General features: G+C 58.3%; 1 protein-coding gene across 2 annotated transcripts; it reads left to right on the top strand.

The window, feature by feature from the left end:
• Positions 1 to 173: 173 nt before the first annotated feature.
• Positions 174 to 19,682, top strand: LOC137754106 (angiotensin-converting enzyme). 2 transcript variants are annotated; one of them, XM_068529507.1, is made up of 25 exons: positions 174 to 428; positions 1,069 to 1,236; positions 1,852 to 1,945; positions 2,660 to 2,803; positions 3,225 to 3,416; positions 3,995 to 4,092; positions 4,472 to 4,644; positions 4,988 to 5,211; positions 5,560 to 5,704; positions 5,989 to 6,087; positions 6,343 to 6,465; positions 6,805 to 7,016; positions 7,641 to 7,777; positions 8,649 to 8,807; positions 9,078 to 9,165; positions 11,122 to 11,265; positions 11,422 to 11,613; positions 12,900 to 12,997; positions 13,187 to 13,359; positions 15,201 to 15,424; positions 15,724 to 15,868; positions 16,121 to 16,219; positions 18,384 to 18,506; positions 18,745 to 18,932; positions 19,101 to 19,682. In XM_068529507.1, exons 1-25 carry the CDS (start codon positions 174 to 176, stop codon positions 19,328 to 19,330), a joined length of 3,927 nt encoding a protein of 1,308 aa, XP_068385608.1. In that variant the 3' UTR covers positions 19,331 to 19,682. The 2 variants fall into 2 exon arrangements, with proteins under 2 accessions (XP_068385608.1, XP_068385609.1); XM_068529508.1 differs by lacking the exons at positions 174 to 428; positions 1,069 to 1,236; positions 1,852 to 1,945; ... (7 more) ...; positions 6,343 to 6,465; positions 6,805 to 7,016 and adding an exon at positions 7,347 to 7,548.
• Positions 19,683 to 23,227: the final 3,545 nt, after the last annotated feature.

The raw sequence follows: 23,227 nt of genomic DNA, 5'->3' as shown, positions 1-23,227 counted from the left end.
CCGCCCCGCTCCTTTAGGCCCGCGCAGCGGCCGGGGGACTTCGAAGCCGAGGAGGAAGCTCGGCGGGGCGGGGAGGTGAGGGTGTGTCGGAAGGCGGCGGCGGCGGCGGCCGGGTTTTATAACCCGCAGGGCGGGCGCGGCGCGGGAGAAGGGGCTGCACCGCGCACCGCGCCATGGGGGCCGCGTCGGGCCGCCGGTGGCTGCGGCCGCCGCTGCTGCCTTTGCTGCTGCTGCTGCTGCCGCCACCGCCGCCTGTGGTCCTGGCGCTCGACCCCGCGTTGCAGCCGGGGAACTTTTCCGCCGACGAGGCCGGGGCGCAGCTCTTCGCAGAGAGCTTCAATTCGAGCGCGGAGCAGGTGCTGTACCACAGCACGGCCGCCAGCTGGGCGCACGACACCGACATCAACGAGGAGAACGCGCGGCGCCAGGTGGGCGCGCGGGCCCGGGGCGGGGGCGGGGCCTGGGCGCCCAATCACAGGCAGGCGGGCGGCCGGGCGCGGGGGGGCGGGGAGTCACCGCCCCGCGCGCGCCCCCGGCCCCTGAGCGGTGGGGACCGGGCTGGGCCAGCCGGCCTCCCCGCTAACCCCCCACCCCAGCGCCGTCCCAGCAGACAGGCCGTCGGTTCCCTAGCACGGTGCTGGGCACATGCTCCTGCCCAGTAAGGAACCGAATGGATGAGGCTGGCCCCTCTGACCCCGAGTCCCTCCAGGTGGCAGCGCCTGGGGATGACGACGGGCTGGGTCCGCGGCAGTCTTCGCTGAGGGTGCCCGCTCTGCTCTGGGTTCTCATCCTCTCCGGCCGCAACCTACCCCTCTCTCACTGTGCCTGTCACCACTCATCACTGTTCACACTCTCTTCCCCCGCCTCTCTTCTGGCCCCAGTTTCTGCTCCACCGCCTCCCTGAGGCAGACTCCCCCAGTTCTTTCCCGCCCCCCCCCGCCCCGAGGGCCCAGGAGGAGGGAGCCGTGCTCCCACAAGCCCCAGTCTCCTGAAGCCCTTGGCCTTCCTCCCCTCCCCCGCGCCACGGCTTCCCCTATTTACCCTCTCGTGCCCTCCTGGTACCCACAGGAAGAGGCAGCCCTGCTCAGCCAGGAGTTTTCAGAGGTCTGGGGCCAGAAGGCCAAGGCTCTGTTCGACCCAATCTGGCAGAACTTCACCGATCCCACGCTGCGACGCATCATCAGTGCCGTGCGCACCCTGGGCCCTGCCAACCTGCCCCTGGAGGAGCGGCAGCAGGTGGGCCTGGCAGAGGGGTGGAGGCCACACTTGACCCGGGTGCCCTCATTGCCCCGGGGGGGTGGGGCCTGGCAGGGAGGGACCCTGGGATCTCTACCGGCCCCGACTGTAGGGCAAGCCCCGCAAGCACAGAACGGATTCCTGAAGTACTGATTTTCCTTGGAGTTGGAGTGAGAGAAGTTCATTTCTATCAAAGCAAGTATTATGGAGCAGAAAGCAAAATTCAAGTAAAGAGTAAAGGATGAAACAGGGGTTTTCAAACTTTCTCCATAGGTGGTTTGTTTTATGGGCTTCCTCAGAAAGATTGGGGAGGGCTGAGAAGGCATCAAGGTCAGAGAATGAGAGGGATTTGCCCTCGCTCAAGGTGGTGGCTGGGCTCAGAATTGAACCCTGGTCCCTAATTCTCAGGACACTAGTTTCCCAGGCTGCCTCCACTGGAAGGGGAATCTGTGCATTCTGCTCAGCTGTGCTCTGGGTGCCACAGCGTGGCCTTGCCCTAGCCACGTCCCCCTCTCCGGGCATCTCCCCTTTTCCTCCCAGCAGAAAGAGGAGAGGGGGCCAGATTACCTCCAAGGGCTGTTCATCGCTAACATTTTCTCAACTCTAACTCCCCAGTACAACTCTCTGCTAAGCAACATGTCCAGGATTTACTCCACCGCCAAGGTCTGCTTCCCCAACAAGACTGCCACCTGCTGGTCCCTGGACCCAGGTACGGCCCTGTGTCTACTCTCTCTGTCTTCGGGGGCTTCCTACCCTTCCCCATCGACCTGCTGCACTCAGGAGGATGGCGTGTTTTTGCAGAGAGAGTGGGTAAACCCAAAGGCATTAACCTCCAATTGGGATTGGACTGCCAGATGCCCCCAGACCCCTGCTCCTCCAGGCAAACTGATTTCTGGAATCTCCAGCCTCCAGCCCCTGCTCCACCCCCACCCTCATGTGTGCTTTTTCCTCTCCCATCACAACCGGCTTTCCTCCTGGCTGCCTGGTTTTCCCTTTCGTGGGTCCTCTCATTCCCCGCAAGAGCCCTCCACAGGCCTTAGACCCCTCATGGCTTCCCTTGCAAACCTCCTCCTCTCCCCCCACACACCCCCCCCCCCCCACCACGTACCAGGCAGCCTTGAGGTCAGCCACTCCATCCAAGGAGCCATGAAGGGTCTGCCTGGGTTTCAACTTCTGGGTGTCCTCTTTGTGTCAACCACCTTAGATAATCATTTCCTGGGAACCAGGACCCTGCCTGGCTGCTTACTTTGTATAGCTCCCAGTCCCATCCTGTCCAGCTTGTAGGTTGCCCTTGGCTTTGAGGGTATCATGATGCTGAGGAAGTAGGTGGAGATGGTGAGGACCAGTGCGGGAGCTCTGGTGAAGGCTATTGCTGACTTCAATGCAGAAGCCTCCGAACTGACCCTGCTCACCTGTGTCTCAGAGCTCACCAACATCCTGGCTGCGTCGCGAAGCTACACCCTGCTACTATATGCCTGGGAGGGCTGGCACAACGCTGTGGGCATCCCGCTGAAACCCCTGTACCAGAACTTCACTGCCCTCAGCAATGCGGCCTACAGGCAGGATGGTGAGCATGACCACCCTGTCTCTTCTGTGGGCGTTTCCCTCTCATCTTCTGTCTCCACTGAGCCCCGCCCCCTGAGGCAAGCAGAGCGGCTCTTACAATGACTCCATACACTGGTCCAAGGTCACACAGATAGTGGATGGCGGAATGGGCATTAGCCCCATCCGCCCTCATGCCGCCGCTCCTGGCACTCCTCCCAGCCCTAGGGCTCAACTTTGCCTCTCCTGCTCTCTAGGATCTGTTTAGCTGGAGTTGGAGCAACCCCTAGTTAGAAGATTGTAGAGCAGCAACCCCCAAGCTCTCCCTTCCAGCTAGCAGGCAGATACACTGGCCCTGAGCCGGGAGAATGGCCAGGTGGTAGCTGGGAGGCGGAGGTGCCAGAGCCTGGGGCCTGAGCTGCACCCCAATGCCACACCCCGGCTAGGCTTCTCAGACACGGGGGCCTACTGGCGCTCCTGGTACGACTCCCCCACCTTCACGGAGGATCTGGAGCACCTCTACCATCAGTTAGAGCCCCTCTACCTGAACCTCCACGCCTACGTCCGCCGCGCACTGCACCGCCGATACGGGGACAGATTCATCAACCTCAGGGGACCCATCCCTGCTCACCTGCTGGGTAAGGACCTGGCCTTGCCGCCACACATGTCCAGGGTCATCCTCGTCGTGTGTCACATTTCAGAGCACCGCACTGCTCGATCCTCTGCACATGAGCCCATAAAGCAGGTGATCCTTCTCATGGTCACTACTGTTCCTACTTTTCAGACGGGGACCCTGAGGCTTAGGGTGTGCGAGTGACTTGGCAGAGGGCAGAAAACTATTAAAAGGCAGAGCCAGGAGTCACACTGAAGGCTTTAGCTCCAGGTCCAGTGGAAAAGGAAAAATAAGCCTAGTTTACACCCCAGGAAGCCAGCCCTGTGGCCCTGCGTCAGGGTTGGGAGGCAGGGACCCTGGCATGGTCAGAAAGGACCCAGCAGCATCACCTGGGCTCACACTTGGCCTCTGCCAGCCCCAAGGAACGCGGAGCACTCGGGAGTGTGGGTGGGACTGATGTGTGAGCCAGCTGAGAGGGCTGTGGCCCTGCAGCGCCCTGGGTCCAGACACCAGGCGCCCAGGGTGCTGTTCGGTGACACACATGGGGAAGCAGGCACTGGCTGGACTCGGAGGCAAGCTGTCTGGCTCCCCTCCTCTGTCTAGGGGACATGTGGGCCCAGAGCTGGGACAAAATCTACGACATGGTGGTGCCTTTCTCTGACAAGCCCAATCTTGATGTTACCGGTACCATGGTGCAGAAGGTAAGCTCGGAGTCAGGCCAGGTGGGGGCCACAGGAGGGAATCAGACATGAGGAGAGGGACGGGAAGGGACCTCAGTCCCTCCCTTTCTACAGAGCAGCAGCCTGGAGTGTGTGTCCAAGCCATGAGCTGGGGTCTGTGTCCTCGTCCTTGCTGAGGGGCCAGTCGTCCTTCCGGGACCCCTCGGGGGCGGGGTTTGTGAGCAGCGGTCCATCCGGCTCTAGCCAGCAGGGGCCGGACGTCTGGGAAGGGAGGCCACAGAGCAGAGGTGCTCTTCATGAGCAGGGAGCTGAGCTGGGTGGGGGACCACAGACGTGCCCCCGGGGCAGCCATGGCGGGCTCCAGCGGCTGGCCCCTGACCCATGCGAACACCCCTACCAGGGATGGAACGCTACACACATGTTCCGGGTGGCAGAGGAATTCTTCACCTCCCTAGGGCTCTTGCCCATGCCTCCTGAGTTCTGGGCAGAGTCCATGCTGGAGAAACCAAGCGACGGGCGCGAGGTGGTGTGCCACGCCTCCGCCTGGGACTTCTACAACAGGAAAGACTTCAGGTCTCGATTCGGGAGGAGGGTTCTGGGGCTCCCGAAGGGCTGACAGCCTGGGCACAGAGAAGCCAGTTCCCAGGCCCGCCTCTAACCCAGCACCAGCACTGGCTGGGGGCGGGGTCCCTTCCCTGGGCATCTTTGACAGGCAGTCAGCTCTGTACCTTGGAACGGAGGGAAAAGGCCAGAGTGTGGGCTGGGGCAGGGGAAAGGGTTTGCCTGTTTCCGCCAGCTCCTTCGAGCCCCAGGGCAGTGCCCGCCTGGCTCCTTTCCCTCAGGCGCCAGCCCCACCGTTCTCTGGTCCCTGGCCCGCCCGTCCTTCACCCTCACCCACGCCCTCTCCCCGCCCCAGGATCAAGCAGTGCACGCAGGTCACTATGGACCAGCTGTCCACGGTGCACCACGAGATGGGCCACGTGCAGTACTACCTGCAGTACAAGGACCAACACGTCTCCCTGCGCCAAGGCGCCAACCCCGGCTTCCATGAGGCCATCGGGGATGTGCTGGCGCTCTCCGTCTCCACTCCTGCACATCTGTACAAAATCGGCCTGCTGGACCATGTCACCAACGACAGGGGTATGGGGGTGGGTGGAGAGAGCCCAGCGCAGCCCCACCCAGACCCCGCTCCATCCCACAGCAGGCCCACACTTGTCCCCACTCCCCTCTGCCCTTCTTGTTTCTGCCTCACTGCCCCACGTCAGGCAGGTTTGGGGGTCCACCCAGAGCCTCACAGCCCACCCTGAGTCCCAACTCCACTGCCCAAGCGCCCTCTTCCAAGCGGGGGCCCAGGGTCCCAAAGGCTGGCGCTCCCTTCTCTGCGTCTGCCCAGCCTCACCTCCTGCTGGCTTCTCCCCAGGCCCACTCTGTCCCAGCTGGACTCCCGTCTCCCTCTGACCTCTCTCTTTTCATCTCATCTCCCGACAGAAAGCGACATCAATTACTTGTTAAAGATGGCACTGGAAAAAATTGCCTTCCTGCCCTTTGGCTACTTGGTGGACCAGTGGCGTTGGGGGGTCTTTAGTGGGCGTACACCCCCTTCCCTCTACAACTATGACTGGTGGTATCTTCGGTGAGCAAAGCGGGACCGGGAAGGGCCTAATCCCAAGTGGCCCTCCCCCTGCTCCCGGGCAACCTGCCTCCTGCCTCCCTCCTCTCTAATGGTGCCTCCATCCTCTTCCGCAAGGCATTCTTTCCTGCCTAAAACTTCCTCCGTCAGGCAGTCTCTCCCGGTTCGCCAGGATGGGGAAGGGATGGCCGGTGGGAATTTCTGCTTAGCAGACTTCTCTGCAAAGGTAAAATCAGCCTGTGTACAACCCTTGGGTCCTAAGACAATTTAACCACGTCCTCTTCCAGCACCAAGTATCAGGGGATCTGTCCTCCAGTTGTCCGAAACGAAACCCACTTTGACGCTGGAGCCAAGTTTCATGTCCCAAATGTGACACCATACATCAGGTACTATTGCCCCCAGTTCCAGCACACCTTTAGTCCCCTTCCCCCTACTCTGGGACCCCCATTCCCAGGGCTTGTTCCCACACCCTTCTGGACCCCTCAGCGGCCTGGAATTTGAGGGGGCCTCTCTCCTGAGCTAAGCCCGGTTCTCCCTTCTCCCCCAGGCAGCCCCTGGTCTGGCCTCTGCCCGGCGGAAGCTGGCTGGGACCTGGGCAAGGGGCCTCCACCATCCCCCTCATGCCCACCCTGTGCCTGCAGGTACTTCGTGAGTTTTGTCCTGCAGTTCCAGTTCCATCAAGCCCTGTGCAAGGAGGCGGGCCACCAGGGCCCCCTGCACCAGTGTGACATCTACCAATCCACGCAGGCAGGGGCCAAGCTCCGGTGTGTGGGGCACAGGGAGGGCAGTGGGAGGTGAGGGGAGCGACCGGTGGAGGGCATGCTGGTGAGGGCACCACCACCAGACCAGTGGAGGGAGCCTTTCTCCCCTCCCCCTCCCTTTCTTTCTCTCATCGAATGTTTATTGAGTGGGCCTCTTGGCTGGCATGGGGCAAAACATATGTCCCCCCCTTCACAGAGCTCCTAGGCCCTGAGTCTTAATGCTGCCGTTCTTGCCATCCAGTGGGGGCAGAAGTGGCCGGAGATGGGGCAGGTGGGCTAGGGCAGCGGTAGTGGCCCCTGGCCCGAGAGCCCCGTGCCAACCGTGCCCGCTCTGCCTGACAGGGCAATGCTGCAGGCAGGCTCCTCACGGCCCTGGCAGGAGGTGCTGAAGGACATGGTCGGCTCAGATTCCCTGGACGCTCAGCCGCTGCTCAACTACTTCCAGCCGGTCACACAGTGGCTACAAGAGCAGAACCAGCAGAATGGCGAGGTCCTGGGCTGGCCGGAATATCAGTGGCGCCCACCGATGCCCGACAATTACCCAGAGGGCATTGGTAAAGCCCGAGGGAGCCTGGGGCGGGCCGCTACAGCAGGTTCTCAGTTCCAGGCTCGGGACCAGGCCCCCGGTTCATGGTTCCCGATCAGCTTCTCCCAGCCGGGCCCTGGCGCCCTGCCTGGAGGGCCAGGCAGCCCCCTGAGCTGGTTGGCAGGGCCCTGGGGTGGGGTGGGCACACCTTTCCCAACATCCTGGGGAGGGTATGCCCAGATCTGAGGCCCCGGCCAGGGGGCTGGCTGGCAGGCACACTGCTCTATGAGGTCACACTGCAGGCTCCGCTCTTATTGGCCAGGGGGCAGGGGCTGCAGGACTCTGCTCTCCTGCTGCCATGGGCCAAGGTTGGGCTGCTCCAGGACTGTCCCACCTCCTCCTCCTCCTCCTTCTCTGCTGTGGGCACCCGCTGCTGGCCCCTGGCCAGGGGACCACCGGCCAGGTGTCAGTCAACCAGGGAACAACCAGCCGGGCAACAACCAGCAGCCAGACGACTACCCGCCACCCAACAACCAGCAGCCCGAAAACCCAGAGCCCAAGTGGGACCAGCTAGGGGCCGGGGCGGGGAGGCCGGGGCAGCAGTGGAAGGGCAAGGGGAGGCCTGTCTGTGTTTCTCTGCTCTGTCCCACAGACCTGGTGTCCGACGAGGCTGAGGCCAGCAAGTTTGTGGAGGAATGTGACCGGAGATCCCGGGTGGTGTGGAACGAGTATGCCGAGGCCAACTGGGACTACAGTACCAACATCACCAAGGAGGGCAGCAAGATACTGGTAGGGGCCCCTCCACGCCCCCTCCCCCCCCCCACCCCCGAGCTCGCTCACAGACTCAGCACCGTATGCTCCTCCCCCGGGGGCCCATCCTCTGAAACCCAAGGCACTGCAGGCCGCCCTTCCGCCCCCGACGTCACCTCAGTGGGAACAGGCTGTCAGAATTTGTGAAAAATCCCAATGGCATATTGAAAAGTGTCCAATTTCAGGCACACACCCAGTGACTAAACAAGTTGTCTTATCGTTAACAATCTATCTGTTGTTGGTAACGGAATAATTTGTACAGAAATAAGTGATGCTAAAGTCAGTTTTTAAAAAGATTGAAAGCTCCTGTTTGCCACCATAGAGAGGGCTCTGCGTCCCCTCCAACCCCCCTCCCCGCCTGTGTGGCTGAGCGCTGATTATAACCAAGGTGAGTTGCAGAGGACTAACATTTCCTGAAGACCCACCGTGTGCTGGCCACTGTTCCTTGGCACTTGACGTCTGTTGCCTCATTTATTCCTCAACAGCCTTGCAACACCAGTGACCTTATTCCCATTTTACAGCTGGGACCCTGAGGCTCAGAGAGGCCACAGAGCAAGTACCAGGCTGCATCTATCCTAACAGTTTTTAGGACATGGGGTGGGTTTTCCTTCTCTGCCGCTGCCATCAGATGTCTTGCTCGATATGACCATCTGTTGAGGGGCAGGTACTGCACACAGGATGTTATAGACAGTCCGGGTTGAAGAGGGTCTTTATAGGCAAAGGCAGCAACTTGGTAAAACTGCCCCCACCCTGACACCCCCAGTCCCTTTGGCTCCCCTCAATGCACCTCCTCCTAGGAGGCCTTTCTAGAGCTCCTGGGCCTCATGATATGGTTCCCCCGTGCTTTCAGCTGGAGAAGAATGTACAGATGGCAAACCACACTGTCAAGTACGGCACCTGGGCCAGGAAGTTTGATGTGACCAACTTCCAGAACGCCACCATGAAGCGGATGATAAAGAAGATTCAGGATCTAGAGCGGGCGGCACTGCCTGTCAAGGAGCTGGAGGAGGTGTGTACCTTGGGGGAGCAGGGGGTGGAGGATCCGAGGTCAGGAGAGGGTCCTAGCTCAGGGGACAGTGTCTGGCCTTCATGCTGCTTCCCCTTCCTCGATTTGTCACGTCGTGACATCTGGCACGTCAACACACACCTACAGACTTACTGAGAAGGCAGAGCTTTGGGAACACCCGCCCCAGCTGCAGAGCCCGGGTCCACGATGGTGCCTGGGGCGGAGCAGGAAGCCCAGGGCTAAAGCTCGCTGCCCCTCTTCTTCCCCCTGCAGTACAACCAGATCCTGCTGGACATGGAGACCACTTACAGCGTGGCCTCTGTGTGCCATAGCAATGGCACTTGTCTACGGCTCGAGCCTGGTGAGCACACGTGGGGAGTGAGAGGGAGGCCTGGGGAGGTTAGGGGTGCTGGCCGTGAAGGGGCGGAGTTCACTTCTGAGTCATGGGGTCCGCACGCCCAGGAGACTCACTTCCCTGTTTTCCACCGCTGGTGCTCCTCTGCCCCTGCTTAGAACCGATGCCTACTTCATCGCTGCCCTGGTCCCCTGCCCTGCCCTTGGCTCCGCCTGTCCGCTCCCTCTGGGTCCCCTCTGTTCCTCCCTCCATTCCGCCCTTCAGAGCAGGTGTATCTCAAATTTGTCTCTCAGGGGCTTGGACTCCCCAGTAGGGAGAGTAACTCTAGGCATCTCCCCTCTGCACTCTTTCCTTGATCCTGTCCACCTTCCCCATCTTCCCTGGCCCTTCCCTGGCCCCCTCCTCCACCCAGAAATTGAAGCCTCAGCCCGCAGAAGCCACGTCCGCGCCATTCCCACTTCACTCCCTCTGCCGCCACTTCCCACTGGAAGGAGTGGGCCAGCTCTGGCGTGTCCTCTTTCTCTCGCAGGAGACTGGGCTGGTCCTTCTTACCTTCTCCTCTTTGAAGGAGCTCAGCCCCGACACCCCAGTACCTGCGCACAGATACACCCCCTCCACTCTCTGACCCATGCTTCCCCGGGTCGAGGAGCCAGAGGCATAAACATTTTTCCTGAGGAATCTCCACCCAGAAACAGTCTCTTCCTGGCCCTCCGCCCAACTCCCACGTTAGAACAATGACAAATAGAAGGGGAAATGGAAAATAAACAGGAGAGAGAAACAGTTTTCCTGGGACAGGGTTTGGCCTGCGGGTTGTGTATGTGGGTAGGCACGCAAAGTGGGGGGAAGGGGATGCGCATTTGTGTGCATTTACGGAGAAGAGCGTTAAAGGGAGTATGGCCTTCACCCCCCATCGGTCAGCCCCTCAATCCAGGGCTGGGCCGTCAGGTCGCTGCCAGTAGTAAGAATAAGAAGCACCCCCAAAAACAGAGCACTCACATCAGCAGAGGACAAAATTCTCAAGATACGTTTTTTCCCCAAATTAAATTAACTTGAATGTACTTTCTCTGTGAAAAGTAGATAGCACATAGCATGTTTCAGGACAGAGCACAAGTCCCCGAGGTGTGGATGCCCGCAGGCCTCCGTCTCAGGCCAGGCCAGGCAGGAAGGGGAGCCACCTTCAGAACTGACACGTGAGCTCACGCCAGCCTCATCCCAGCTCTGTGAGGTAGATGTGAGCTCCGTGTGATCCATAAGCCAGGAGGCCACTCATATAGTCATGGCTTTGACAGGACACAAACACAAGATTTCTGGCTCCCTGAGGATGCTTGAATGGATCTCTGTACTTTGCCTTCACAGCAGTTCTTTTATTTAATCAGTTCAGTCAAAATGTGGGAAAGACGCCGTGGGCCCTGTGGGGACGTGGAGATGAAGGAGGCACCGTCCCTGCCCAGGGGCCTCCTGCCCCTGGGCCGGCATAGTCCCCATTTCATAGACAGGGAAGGAGGGTTCCCGTGACTCACCCAAGGTGATTTCGAGGTCAGGAGGAAACTGAACAAGAACTCGGGTCTTTTGACCTCCAAGCCATTTCTCCCAGGGAGGAGGTGGGCAGGGAACGAGTGGGGAGCAGCGGCTCTGGGGTCTGGGCCCTTGGTTTGTGCCCCAGCTCAGCCACTTGCTGGCTGGGGAACGCAGCCGTGTCACCAAACCGCTTGTGTGGAAAGAGGGTCAAGGGCATCCCTCACAGGGCTGTTGCAGCCCCGCAGTTGCCTGAGATTGTGTACGTGAAGCGCTGAGCCCCGGGCCTGGCGCCCTCTAAGCCCCATGGGAAGGGCACCAGCCTGTCTCCAATTTCCCTCGACTTGCTGCCTGTGCGGTCCCTTTCCAGTTTTATTCCACCTCTGAAGGAGGTGGGAAGTGAGCCAAGAGCTGGAGGCTGAAAGCCATCCAACCCCTCCCACCCAGATCTGACAAATCTGATGGCCACATCCCGGAACTATGAAGAACTGCTGTGGGCATGGAAGGGCTGGCGAGACAAGGTGGGGAGATCCATCCTCCCGTATTTCCCCAAATATGTGGAGCTCACCAACAAGGCTGCCAGGCTCAATGGTGAGTCCTCTCTGCCAGTGTCACTGGCTGTCGGGTCCCAGCCCCCCACGAGGCCCTCAGAAAGGTCCTCTGAGACCCAAGAGGTGAGGGGGGAGGAGGCAGGGTGCTCAGGGGATGGTCAGGTGTTCAAAGAGCCTGGCTGTGTCCCCTCTGCAGGCTACGAGGACGGAGGGGACTCCTGGAGATCTATGTACGAGATGCCATTCCTGGAGTACGACCTGGAGCAGCTCTTCCAGGAGCTGCAGCCGCTCTACCTGAACCTGCACGCCTACGTGCGCCGGGCCCTATATCGCTTCTACGGGTCCAAGCTCATCAACCTGGAGGGCCCCATCCCAGCCCACCTGCTGGGTGAGGGCAAGTGAGACGGTCAACAGTATGAGGGAGGGGGTGCCCAGGGCTGGCCAGAGGGCAGAGGGCAGACTGGGAAGGGTCTGCTGATGACACCTGAGGCTGGGGAAGTGAAACAACTGGAGCCTGGGGGAATGTTGCCAGGGCTGGAGTGGGGTCGGGGCTGGGGGTGGGGAGAAGAGCCCCCTCCCTGCATTTGGTGCCACGTTTGCTACAGATCCACGTTACACAGGTCACCAGGGATGGGGCAGTGGGCGGAGTTCATAGGCCTGTCATGGGGAGACCACATCACCACCCGTCACAGCTCCAGGCAGCATGAGGGAGAGGAGGGGGCCGTGAGTGGGAGCTGAGAAGGCCTCCCCAGGAGGTGGCACATGAGCAGAGCCTTGAAAGATGAGAGGTTCTGACAGATGGAGAAAGTAGTCGTGGGGAGAGAAGGGCAGACACGACATTCAGGCAAAGGGAGCTGTGAGAGTGTAGATCCCCCTCAACTTTTGGAGCCTTGTTCTCCAGGGGTTGTAAACTCAAATGCCCTGAACACATGAAGTAGGCAGTGGAAGACAATAAAGGATGGTAGGGACTGGGGCAAAGTAGAGGCTACCGGGTTCCTGTCTCTGTCGGGCCGTCAGGAACATGTTTCTGGGGGCTTCTTACTGTGGGCCGTGGACCATTTACAAATCGTGAGGGTGACCCCCGTCCAGCTTTGGGTCTAGTTCTGCTCAGCCTAGAGGGTCTTTGCAGCCCAAGAGAGCAGCCATTTTTGGTCCCTCTGTAGTGAGACCAGAGAATATCAGCTCCATGGCAGAGAAACACAGACCCCGGGAGGGAACACAGGTGCCCAGCTGGCCCTGGGAGCTGGGGCGTAGAGCTGAGCCCCCAGGACGAGCAGAGCAGCCAGGCCCAGGCTCGCTGCCCCCTCCCATTCTTGCTTCTCACTCACTCTGACTCTCACTGGTTTGCACTGTAGGCTCCACTTGACGTCAGCTCAAGCTTAGTCCCCTTTGGCTGTCATCTCCAAATGTATTTCTGCGCCTTTCCACTCATTCTGAATAGCTTCCTTATCTCCACTCTTGCCTTGCCGTAAATGCAGAGGCATCAACCTCTCCAAAAGGAGGGTGGTTCTTGCCAGCTGACCGCATAAACTGACCTCAGGCGACATGGAGGGGACAGAGCAGTGGCTGGTCAGGTTATGATCAGTGTTCCCTCCCCCTGCATGATGGTGCTGAGCCTAAGATCTAACACCTGTCTCTCCTCTCTCCGCCATCTCTTCCTCTACCTGCCTCCAGGGAACATGTGGGCACAGAGCTGGTCCAACATCTATGACTTGGTAGTACCCTTCCCTTCAGCCCCCAGGATGGATGCCACAGAGGCCATGATAAAGCAGGTCCGCACTGGCCCCCTCCTTGCACCCCTGCTCCTCCAGGGCACAGGGGAGGGGGACCCTGCCCAGGTGGGAGAGGGCCCTCTGATTCAGGACTCCCTTCCAGCTTGGGCCTCTCCCAGGGCCCTCCCACTGCGGCACACGGTCCATCCCCAAAATCCCCAGCTTCGGCAGAGCTCCCTCTGCTTGCAGGGCTGGACACCCCAAAGGATGTTTAAGGAAGCGGACAATTTCTTCACCTCCCTGGGGCTGCTGCCCGTGCCCCCCGAGTTCTGGAACAAGTCTATGCTGGAGAAGCCGACTGACGGGCGGGAGGTGGTGTGCCACGCCTCCGCCTGGGACTTCTTCAACGGCAAGGATTTCAGGTATGTCCGGGCTACAGGACAGGGGGACCTGGTCCTGAGCCCAGAGGACAAGGAGACGAGCCAAGTAGAGGCTCCGCTGCCATCTCCTTGGCCAGAACATGGGACGGAGGGTTAAGAGAGTTGGGCCTGGCCGCAGCCTGGCCACTGGCTTGTGGCAGGGTCTCCTCGAGCGCTGACCAGCTCTGTCAGCCCAGCGTTCAAGGTCCCAGTCCTGGGGGTAGCCCCATGTTAGCTGCCAGCCTTCCCTCCCTCTCAGGCGGCCCCTGTGTACAGCTGGCCCTCTCCCTGGGTGCCTGTGCCTTGACACGGAGGCACATGGGAACGTGGGGGCTTTGCACAGATCCAGTCTCACCACTGATGGGCTCAGAAGCTGTCTTCATTGGAGGACAGTGTTTCAGTTACCTACTGCTGCATAACAAACCAGCCCAAACCTAGTGGTGTAAAACAACCATTTGATTATGCTCATGATTTTATGGGCCAAGAATTCAGGCACAGTGGAAATGGCTTGTCCTGCTCTGCAATGGTGGAGACCTCCGCAGGGCTAGAGAGGGCTGGCATGGCTCAGTGGGGCCATCTATCTGGGGCTGTGCTTCTGGCTGTCTGCTCGGTTCCTCAGTTTTTCTCTGTGTGGTACGTGCTGGGGCAGGGATGTTCACGTTGGCTCCTTCACTCACGTGCTGGGTGCCTGGGCTGGCATGGCTGGAGCAGCTGGGGTTTGGTGGGGCATCTCTCTCCAGGAAAGCTTGGACTTCCTCACAGTATGGCAGCCTTAGGCGGTCAGATTTTTTACCTGGAGGCTGGCATCCCCAGAGCAAAAGTAGAAGCAGCCAGATCTCTTAAAGACTAAGTCCAAAATTGGGACAGGTCACTTCTACCACATTTTATTGGCTAAAGCAAGTCACAAGGCCAACCCAGTTTCAAGAGAAGGTAAAGAAGATTCCACCTCTTGGGAGAAGTGGCAGAGATGATCTGCCACAGCTGATGAAGTGTCTCTTATGAGAAGAGTGGGCACAGAGATCCTGGAACAAAGCAGTCAGTTTCACTGGCTCACCTGGCCTTGGGCCCTTCCTTCAAAGGCACAAGGACCAGAGCTGTAGGGCTGGGTGCAGACAGAATCAAGGGGGTGAGGGCTCTTTGGGGATCTTCCCTGTATGGGGAGGCATAGCAGAAGGTGGACAGATCCCAACCTCATTGTCACCAGGGTGCTGGGCAGCTCTTTCCCCTCCCCCTAGAATGACAGACAAAGGGGGTCAACTGAGCTGAGGAGCTCTGGTTAGATCCAAGGGAGAATTTCTTTGGCTCACAAAAGATGGAAAGTGAGGTGCAGCCTCTGGCTTGGACTGCTCTGCAGATGTCCCTCCAGTCCTGGCCCTGAGAAATCCTGGGATGAAGATGCTTGCTGGCACTGGGCACAAGGGATGCAGAAGAGCTCAGACACTGTTGTTTCCTTCAGGAAGCCTAAGTCTTGGGAGAGACAAAATGTGTAATGAGGAACCACATGACTCACATGACCCAAGCCCTACACTGACCGTGACTGAGGGTCCCCATGCCTCTAGAGCACGTACTTCGTACAGTTAGAAAGCCACACGGCAGTGTGGGCTGGAGTTAGTTGTTCAGGGAAGTCGGGGGCAGAGGAATGGCCTGGAGGACCAGACGTTAGGGGCTTCTAACCCCCAGATTCCCTCTATTTCCCCTTTTGGCTTTCCTTCCCATAATGCTGTGTTCCTTGCATAAAGCAGTCCTGGGGGTATGCTCTGCATACAGTAAGGACAGCAGGTCCCTTTGCCCCAGGGATCCTCACTGCCCCCTTCCACACCCTCTCCCCACCCCCGTGTTCCCAGGATCAAGCAGTGCACCACTGTGAACATGGAGGACCTGGTGGTGGCCCACCACGAAATGGGCCACATACAGTATTTCATGCAGTACAAGGACTTGCCTGTGACCTTCCGGGAGGGTGCCAACCCTGGTTTTCACGAGGCCATTGGGGATGTGCTGGCCCTCTCAGTGTCTACCCCCAAGCACCTGCACAAGATCAACCTGCTGAGTAGTGGGGATGGCAGCTATGGTGAGAGAGGAACGGGGAGATCCTAGTGGGCAGAGGGGCCAAGAAGGGGCAGCAAGCCTGGGAGGTGGAGAGAGGAGACTTCATGGCCCACAGGCAGAGCTGGGACAGAACAGTGGGGAACAAGAGGGGCAGCCAGCAGGGAGAGTGGGAGGATGAAACCCATACCATCCCAAGAGGCAGGTCGCAGGACCCAGAGAGGTACAGCTCGCCCCACCCGCTCCCCCCATCGCGCGCCCATCACAGCCCCACTGCTAGGAGGCAGGCCTGGATCTGATGCCAGGGCCCCCTTCCCTTGGCAGAGGAGGACATCAACTTTCTGATGAAGATGGCGCTCGACAAGATCGCCTTTGTTCCCTTCAGCTATCTTGTGGACCAGTGGCGCTGGAGGGTATTTGACGGAAGCATCACCAAGGAGAACTACAACCAGGAGTGGTGGAGCCTCAGGTTCTAGAATGCTGCTGTGGGCGGGGGGGCCTCCATGGGGGGGCGGAGGCGCCTGCATCCGTGTGCACGTGGTGTGTCTGCGTCTGTGGCGTCTAGGGGTGTGTGTGTGTGTAAGTGCCGTGACGTGCAGAGGCACAGCACGCAGGAGTCTGGAGCGCCCAGTGCAGGCGCCATACTTCAAATCAAAAACACCAACCCTCCTGGCTTGATTCTTCCCAAACCCTCCCTCTAATGTGTCTTCCTCCTCAACAGGCTGAAGTACCAGGGCCTCTGTCCCCCAGTGGCCAGGTCTCAAGGCGACTTTGACCCAGGGGCCAAGTTCCACATTCCTTCAAGCGTGCCATATATCAGGTAACAGGAAAGGGAGGAGGGCGCCATGAGGGGCAGCGCCTCCGCTCAGCGTTCAGACTGCCCTTGCTGCCCCCCCGGCAGCTACCGTCAGGGTGACCGGGGCACCCGGCTGCATGGCCCACTGTGTCTGGGCCACTCACCTGTGGCCAAGGCTGACCGTTGTTTCACTCTTGTGATGTGACGAGAGCCCGCACCCTCCTGACAGCTGAAAACAGAAACTTCACTATAACTGGCTAACGCTTATAAGACCTTGGTTAGTTAACATTAACCATGACCCACGGCCAGATCATGACCTGAGCACTGTTTCTTTATTTTTACAAGATTGTGATTCCTTTACTATATATTGAACGTATTTCCTCTGATATAACTTAAGTTGTACCTGGAATACCTTCTATCCACTAGAACTAGGATTAGAAACCCAGCTAGATTGGGAGTCTGTATTATTAGGGGCAAGGGGTCATATAGGCTTGGGCCCAGACAGAACTGGGTTCAAATCTCGTCTCCACAACTCTGTTTCCTTGAGTAAATTCCTCAGTCTCTGTAAGCATCAGTTTCCTCAGCTGTGGAATCCTATTTCATAGGATCATGGCGAGAGCTAACTTCTTATCACACTGTCTAATACATAGCATGCTTGGGAACTGGTGGCCATAACCCACCATTATTAAGTCACTGTCTTTTTTTCTTTTCTTTTTTTAAAAATTTATTTATTTATTTGTTTTTGGTTAGGTTGGGTTTTTGTTGCTGCGCGCGGGCTTTCTCTAGTTGCGGTGCGCGAGCTTCTCATTGCGGTGGCTTCTCTTGCTGCAGAGCAAGACCTCTAGGTGCGCGGGCTTCAGTGGTTGTGGCTCGCAGGCTCAGTAGTTGTGGCGCACGGGCTTAGTTGCCCCGCGGCATGTGGGATCTTCCCAGACCAGGGCTCGAACCCGTGTCCCCTGCGTTGGCAGGCGGATTCTCAACCACTGCGCCACCAGGGAAGTCCCTAAGTCACTGTCTTAAATGGAATACAGGAACATAGCCGCGTTGTGAGTCATGCAGCCATAGCGTGAATGCGCCCACTGCAGCCCCTTTCCCTCTATGTGCTGCAGGGGAGCACTTGCTGAGGACCAGGAAGGGTAATTAGAGGATCTGGAGCCCTCCCCAGAGGTAGGGATCTGGGGACACCTCAGGGTAGAGGGCTGGGGGCCCCTGGGCTACAAGTGGCCCAGGCCACCCGTGAGGCAGGACATAGAGGGCACCCCAGCCCTTGCCTCCTGTTCTCCCCGGAAGGCAGTGAGGGAGGGCTTATGCCCACTGTGCCCAGTCCTCCACCCCAGCATCTGGCACGATGTCAGCACATAGTCAGGACCTAATAAATAAGCATGGGGTGGGTGAATTCTGTCCCCGAGTCCAGGAAGAAAGAGAAAGCCTGCTCAGATGCTCCAGAGAGCACAGGTGGGCAGGGAGCCAAGGAGGCTCAAGGGCACCTCAGCGCAGGCCTGACCTGGCCACTGCTCCAGGATGACCCGCAGGGGGGGCCTCCGCCCGCCTTCCCGAAGGATTTCTGAGCTTCCAAGCTGGCACCCACTTTCACACAGAAGCCAGGCCCACGTGATGGTTAGCTTCCGGGCTTAGCACAGATAATTCTCTAGGCGGGGGTGGGCAAAGGGGATGCACTCCAAATTCTGACCAGAAGCCTTGGCGAAGCACTTTAGGAAATGCCAGGAAAGTCAGTGACACACGGCTTGTGCCCAGCTTTCAAAGCGGGAGGACTGCCCTGCTGGTTCAGGATATTCACAACCTCCCCAGGCTCGGAGAGGCGACCCCCACCTTGACCGGCAGACTTCTGCAGGGAATTCCTGCTGCCAAATTTGGGATAAAGGAAGTCATGCGGGCTGGCCTCCCTGCCTCGTCAGAGACGTGACCCCTTGGGCAACACCCGGCCTCTCCATGCACGTAGCCCAGGGACGGAGACCTCGCCGCCACGTCTGTCCGTGAAGGGCTCTGCCCCTGCCCCTCCTCGCCCATGACGGATGCCCAGAGCCGCTCAGAGCAGGCCCTCCTGAGAAGGGCGAGCAGCCTCGTGGGCGTGGGCGTGGGCGGGAGGTGCGGGGCGGAGGCAGGGGTGGCGGGGCTCGGTGACGCCGCCCCTCCGCCCCGGCCTCAGGCCTCGCCTGCCCTCCCGCAGGTATTTCGTCAGCTTCGTCATCCAGTTCCAGTTCCACGAGGCGCTGTGTCAGGCGGCGGGCCACAAGGGCCCCCTGCACGAGTGCGACATCTACCAGTCCCAGGAGGCCGGGAAGCGCCTGGCGTGAGTCTCCTCTGGCCTCCCCCTGCCTGCTGCCACCCTCTGACCTACTTCCCTGGGCCTGAGGAGCCCCTCCGCCAGCCCGCCCCCGACCTGCCCTGCCCGGGCCTCTCAGTCAGGCCGAGGGAAGCTGGCGCTGGGAGGTGGGGTACAGAGATCGCGGGTACGAGGCTGGGGCGGACGGGCAGGGGGCCTCGCGGCCTGTCCCTCTGACTCGGTTCCCTTCCCGGGGCTCCCCCAGGGACGCCATGAAGCTGGGCTTCAGTCGGCCGTGGCCCGAAGCCATGCGGCTCATCACGGGCCAGCCCAACATGTCGGCCGCTGCCATGATGACCTACTTCAAGCCGCTGCTGGACTGGCTCGTGACCGAGAACAGGCGGCACGGGGAGAAGCTGGGCTGGCCTCAGTACAACTGGACGCCAAACTCAGGTACCGCCACCCACCCCCCCTCGGCCCCAGGCCGCCCCGGGGCTCGCTCAGGGCCAGGCCCCCCCAGGTTCAGGCAGGTGGGAGGCCGACCTCCGAGCGGGGGCGGGTGGGAAGCCAGCCCGCGCCCCGGCACCGGCCCAGCGCCCGCTCTCCTTCCTCCCTGCCCAGCTCGCTTGGAAGACTCCTTCCCGGGCTCCGGCCGCGTCAACTTCCTGGGCCTGAGCCTGGAGGAGGAGCAGGCCCGCGTGGGCCAGTGGGTGCTGCTCTTCCTGGGCGTCGCCCTGCTGGTGGCCACGCTGGGCCTCACCCAGCGGCTCTTCAGCATCCGCCACCGCAGCCTCCACCAGCCCCACCCCGAGCCCCAGTTTGGCTCCGAGGTGGAGCTCAGACACTCCTGAGATGAGGGCTGGGCGGGCCTGCCGGGGAATGCGCCACCGCCACCGCCACCGGGAGACCCAGGGACCGGGAAGGGCCCGGGGGTGGGCTGAGGACCCGCCACTGCTCTCACGGCTCACCCCAGCTCTCCTCCCCCTCCCCTCCCCCCTCCCCCTCCCGCCCCTCCCTCCCCCTCCCGCCCCTCCTCCCCCGCCCCTCCCGCCCCTCCCCTCCCCCTCCCGCCCCTCCTCTCCCCTCCTCCAGTCCCCTGGACCACGAACCACCTTGGCCCCTGCCCCCCCGGCCCCTGGGGACCAGGCCACCTAACATGGAACCCCCTCCCGTTCTCTCTCTGAATTCAATTAAAGGTCCTGCTCTCCCCATCTGTGTCCGTGTCCCTCACAGGGAAGCCAGGGACAGGGGAAGCCCTCTCGCCTCCTGACAGTCAAGGGGTCACTTCTCGGGGGTCTTCATCCTCCTCCAAGAAGAGGCTGGAAAACACCCAGAGCTCTGGCCCCAGCACCCCCCAGCGCCCATACCAGTCTCCCCTTCAGCTGGGGCAGCTGGCCCCTGTCCTGCCGTGGCAGGCAGCCCCTGCCAGGCCTGGACACCAACCCAGGAGGGCTCTGGGCAGCAAAGGGGAAGCAGACATTCTGGGCTTCTGGAGCCCTGCCCTAGCTGTTCCCATAAATGGCCAAGTGCCCCAGATGGAAGGCTCCTGGCTGTCCTCTGGTTCCCTGGGGAGGGCGCCTTGCATGCTGAGGCTGTAAAACTGGCCCCGGCGTCACCTCAGGCGCCTGCCTGCCCCAGTTCCATTTCCACTCGAAAGAGTGGGCAGAGCCACCAGAGTATTGCCCACAGGACCCGGGGTCAGGACCCTTCACCCCAGCTAGGCAGTAGCTGGTGCCCACGCAGGGACTGACTGCTAGGGGACACCCCTGCCCGTCCCCCCAGCACATGCCCTCGCCCTGAGCCTTCCTTGGGAGGCCAGCATGGGTTTGAGGGAGTATCATTTTGAGAGACATTTTAAAATCTCTTATCTACATGTTTATTGTAGAAAATCTAGAAAACACAGAATAATATAAAGAAAATAAAAGCCCTTTATATCAACACAGAGATAACCACTGTTGACATTTGGTGTATATCTTTCCAGACTTTTTTTCTCAGCACATATTTTAAGTGGGGTCACACTGTATTTACAGTTGTGTAATCTTTTTTCCAGTTAACATGACTAGACCTATTTTTTTAGATATTTAAATGCCAAACCTAGAAACTGGCCAAAGCCTGGCTGCCTCTGTGAGGACCCTCGGCCTTGAGCCTCTTCTCGGCTTTGCTGATGACTTGGCCCAGCCCCTACTATCTGTCCCCCAACATCCTTTAGTCCTCAGCTTTTGCCCAGCCCCCCAGTCTCCAGCTGCCATTGTGTCAGTGTGTGTGTGTATGTGTCTGTGATTGTGTGTGTGTCTGTGTTTGTGTGTCTGTGTGTGTATGTTGTACATAGACTTAATTGTACAGGCCTGTTCCATGGGGCAGGACGTGGGGTTGAGGTATTTTGGATTTGCAAGAGGGTGGAAGTTTATGATTACTTAGAACAATGGAATTTATAAACATAGCCTCTAAATAGTTCCAAGCCTTCTACCACCAAAGACTTCTTTAATTACCCCCTCCCCAGCCTGATGTTTCAAAAGCTCTTTGCTAGACAAAGGTCACTGTCAAATCACCCCCTTTCCTATCTTTATGAACGACATAGGTTCCTGCTGCCTGTCAGAGCTTGCGGGCAGTGTGAGAGCAACAGCATTCAACACCCAAAGGTCTGAGGTGCAAAGAAGACTTAACAGCCTTATTCACTAGGCCTTTTGAGATATTAAAACTGTTCAGACTCCTGTTTCTGCCTCCTTGGATGAGTGAGGAGAGGCCATGTCTACCTGGGAGGTGGCCTAGGGAAGAGGAGGTGGTGACAGCAGGAAGAGGGGCCGTTCCAACGTTTTCTCCCAGTGGCCTGAAGGCTGAGCCCTGCCCTGCGCTGCCCGTCAAGCAGTCATTTCTCTGTGACAGCTCTGACGCACACAGGCCAGGGGTGATGGTGGTTTCTCTGATCTCCACCCCCCCTGCCCCCAGCTGCTCACTCTGGCTCTCATGAGTGAGTCCAGTGGCTTTGGATTAGGCCCGAGTCAAATCCCACCTCTGCACTTACCAGCTATGTGACCTTGAGTGATTTACTTCCATTTTCTGAGCCTCCATTTTCACATGTGTGAGATGGTTCTTATGACGCTGCTTATAATTGTAATGCTTATAATGGTTCTTATGACGCTGCCTCACGATTGCTGCAGTTGATCGAATGAGATAATACAAATTCCCGGTGCCTAGTTTCCTCTCTTTGTAATGACTGCATCATCTCCTGATAAAGATTGCTTCATATCTGCCTCCCACTTCAAATGTCCCCTCGAGTCGCAAACTGGAGAGCTGGAAAGGCAAGCCCCTCACTAGAGAGACAGAGAAAGTCATCCAGAGCAGCTCACTGCCAGCTGGATAGACATTTCTCATGATCCTCCGTGCACCATTGGACGTTGTCTCCCTGGGAGTGCAGTGAGCTTGTTCACCTCAGGGACTCGGCTTCCATCGGTTCTGGAGACGCTCAGCCATCATCTCCTCGTCCTTTTCAGTCTCCTCTTCGGGACTCCTGCCAGACCCAGCTTGGAGCTTCCTACTTTGTCCTCTGTGTCTCCTCATTCCCACTCGTATTTCTCATCTCTTTTTCTGTCCTGTGCTCCAAGCGATTTTCCCCAGCTGTGTTTTAGCCTGTGCATCGAGATTACTGTTTTTCCAATTTAATAACTATATTTTTTATTTTTGCATCTCTATTACTTTCAAACCTACTGTGTTTCCACAAAAGTCTATCCTTGCTTCACAGATCCTGTTCCTTCTCTCATCCCTTTAAAGACCTTTTTTTAAACTGTTGTAACATATACATAACATTTACCATTTTAACCTTTTTTTTTAAAATTTATTTTTGGCTGCACTGGGTCTTCGTTGTTGTGCTGCGCAGGCTTTCTCTAGTTGTGGCGAGCGGGGGCTACTCTTTGTCGCGGAGCACGGGCTCTAGGCACGCGGGCTTCAGTCGTTGTGGCGCACAGGCTTAGTTGCTCCGCGGCATGTGGGATCTTCCCGGACCAGGGCTCGAACCCATGTCGCCAGCATTGGCAGGCGGACTCTTAACCACTGCGCCACCAGGGAAGTCTCATTAACCATATTTAAGTGTACAGTTAAAAATGGCATTGAGTATATTCAATTGTTGTGCAACCATCACCATATCTGTTCAAGTCTCTGCTTTGACTTCTTTTGGGTATACATCCCAAATTGAAATTCCTGGATCATATAGTAATTCTATGCTGTTTTCCACAGTGACTGAGCCATTTTATAGTCCCGCCAGCAGTGCACAGGGTTCCAATTTCTGTACGTGCTGGCCATCACTTGATGTTTTCTGGGTTTTTTTGTTTGTTTTTTTGTAATATCCATCCTAGTGGTATCTCGTGGTTTTGATTTGTATTTGCCTAATGATGAGTGATATTGAGCATCTTTTCAAGTGCTTATTATCCATTTATATATCATCTTTAGAGAGATGTCCATTCAAGTCCTTTGCCCATGTTTGAACTGGGTTGTTTTCTTTGTTCACTGCTGAGTTTGGGGAGCTCTTCACATATTCTGGATATTAATCACTTATCGGATCCATGATTCGCAAATATTTTCTCCAGTTCTGTAGCTTGCCTTTTTACTCTGTTGTTAGTGTCCTTTGATGTGCAAAAACTCTTAACTTTAATGAGGTCCAACTTGTCTGTTTTTTTCTTTTGTTGCCTGAGCTTTTGGTATCATATCCAAGAAATCATTGCCAAATCCAATGTCATGAAGTTTTCCCCTGTGAT

This window comes from Eschrichtius robustus, chromosome 20 (assembly GCF_028021215.1).
Source record: "Eschrichtius robustus isolate mEscRob2 chromosome 20, mEscRob2.pri, whole genome shotgun sequence".
Taxonomy (NCBI): Eukaryota; Metazoa; Chordata; class Mammalia; order Artiodactyla; family Eschrichtiidae; genus Eschrichtius; species Eschrichtius robustus.
The sequence above is the reverse complement of the archived record's forward strand: the minus strand, read 5'-3'. Positions and strand labels throughout refer to the sequence as shown.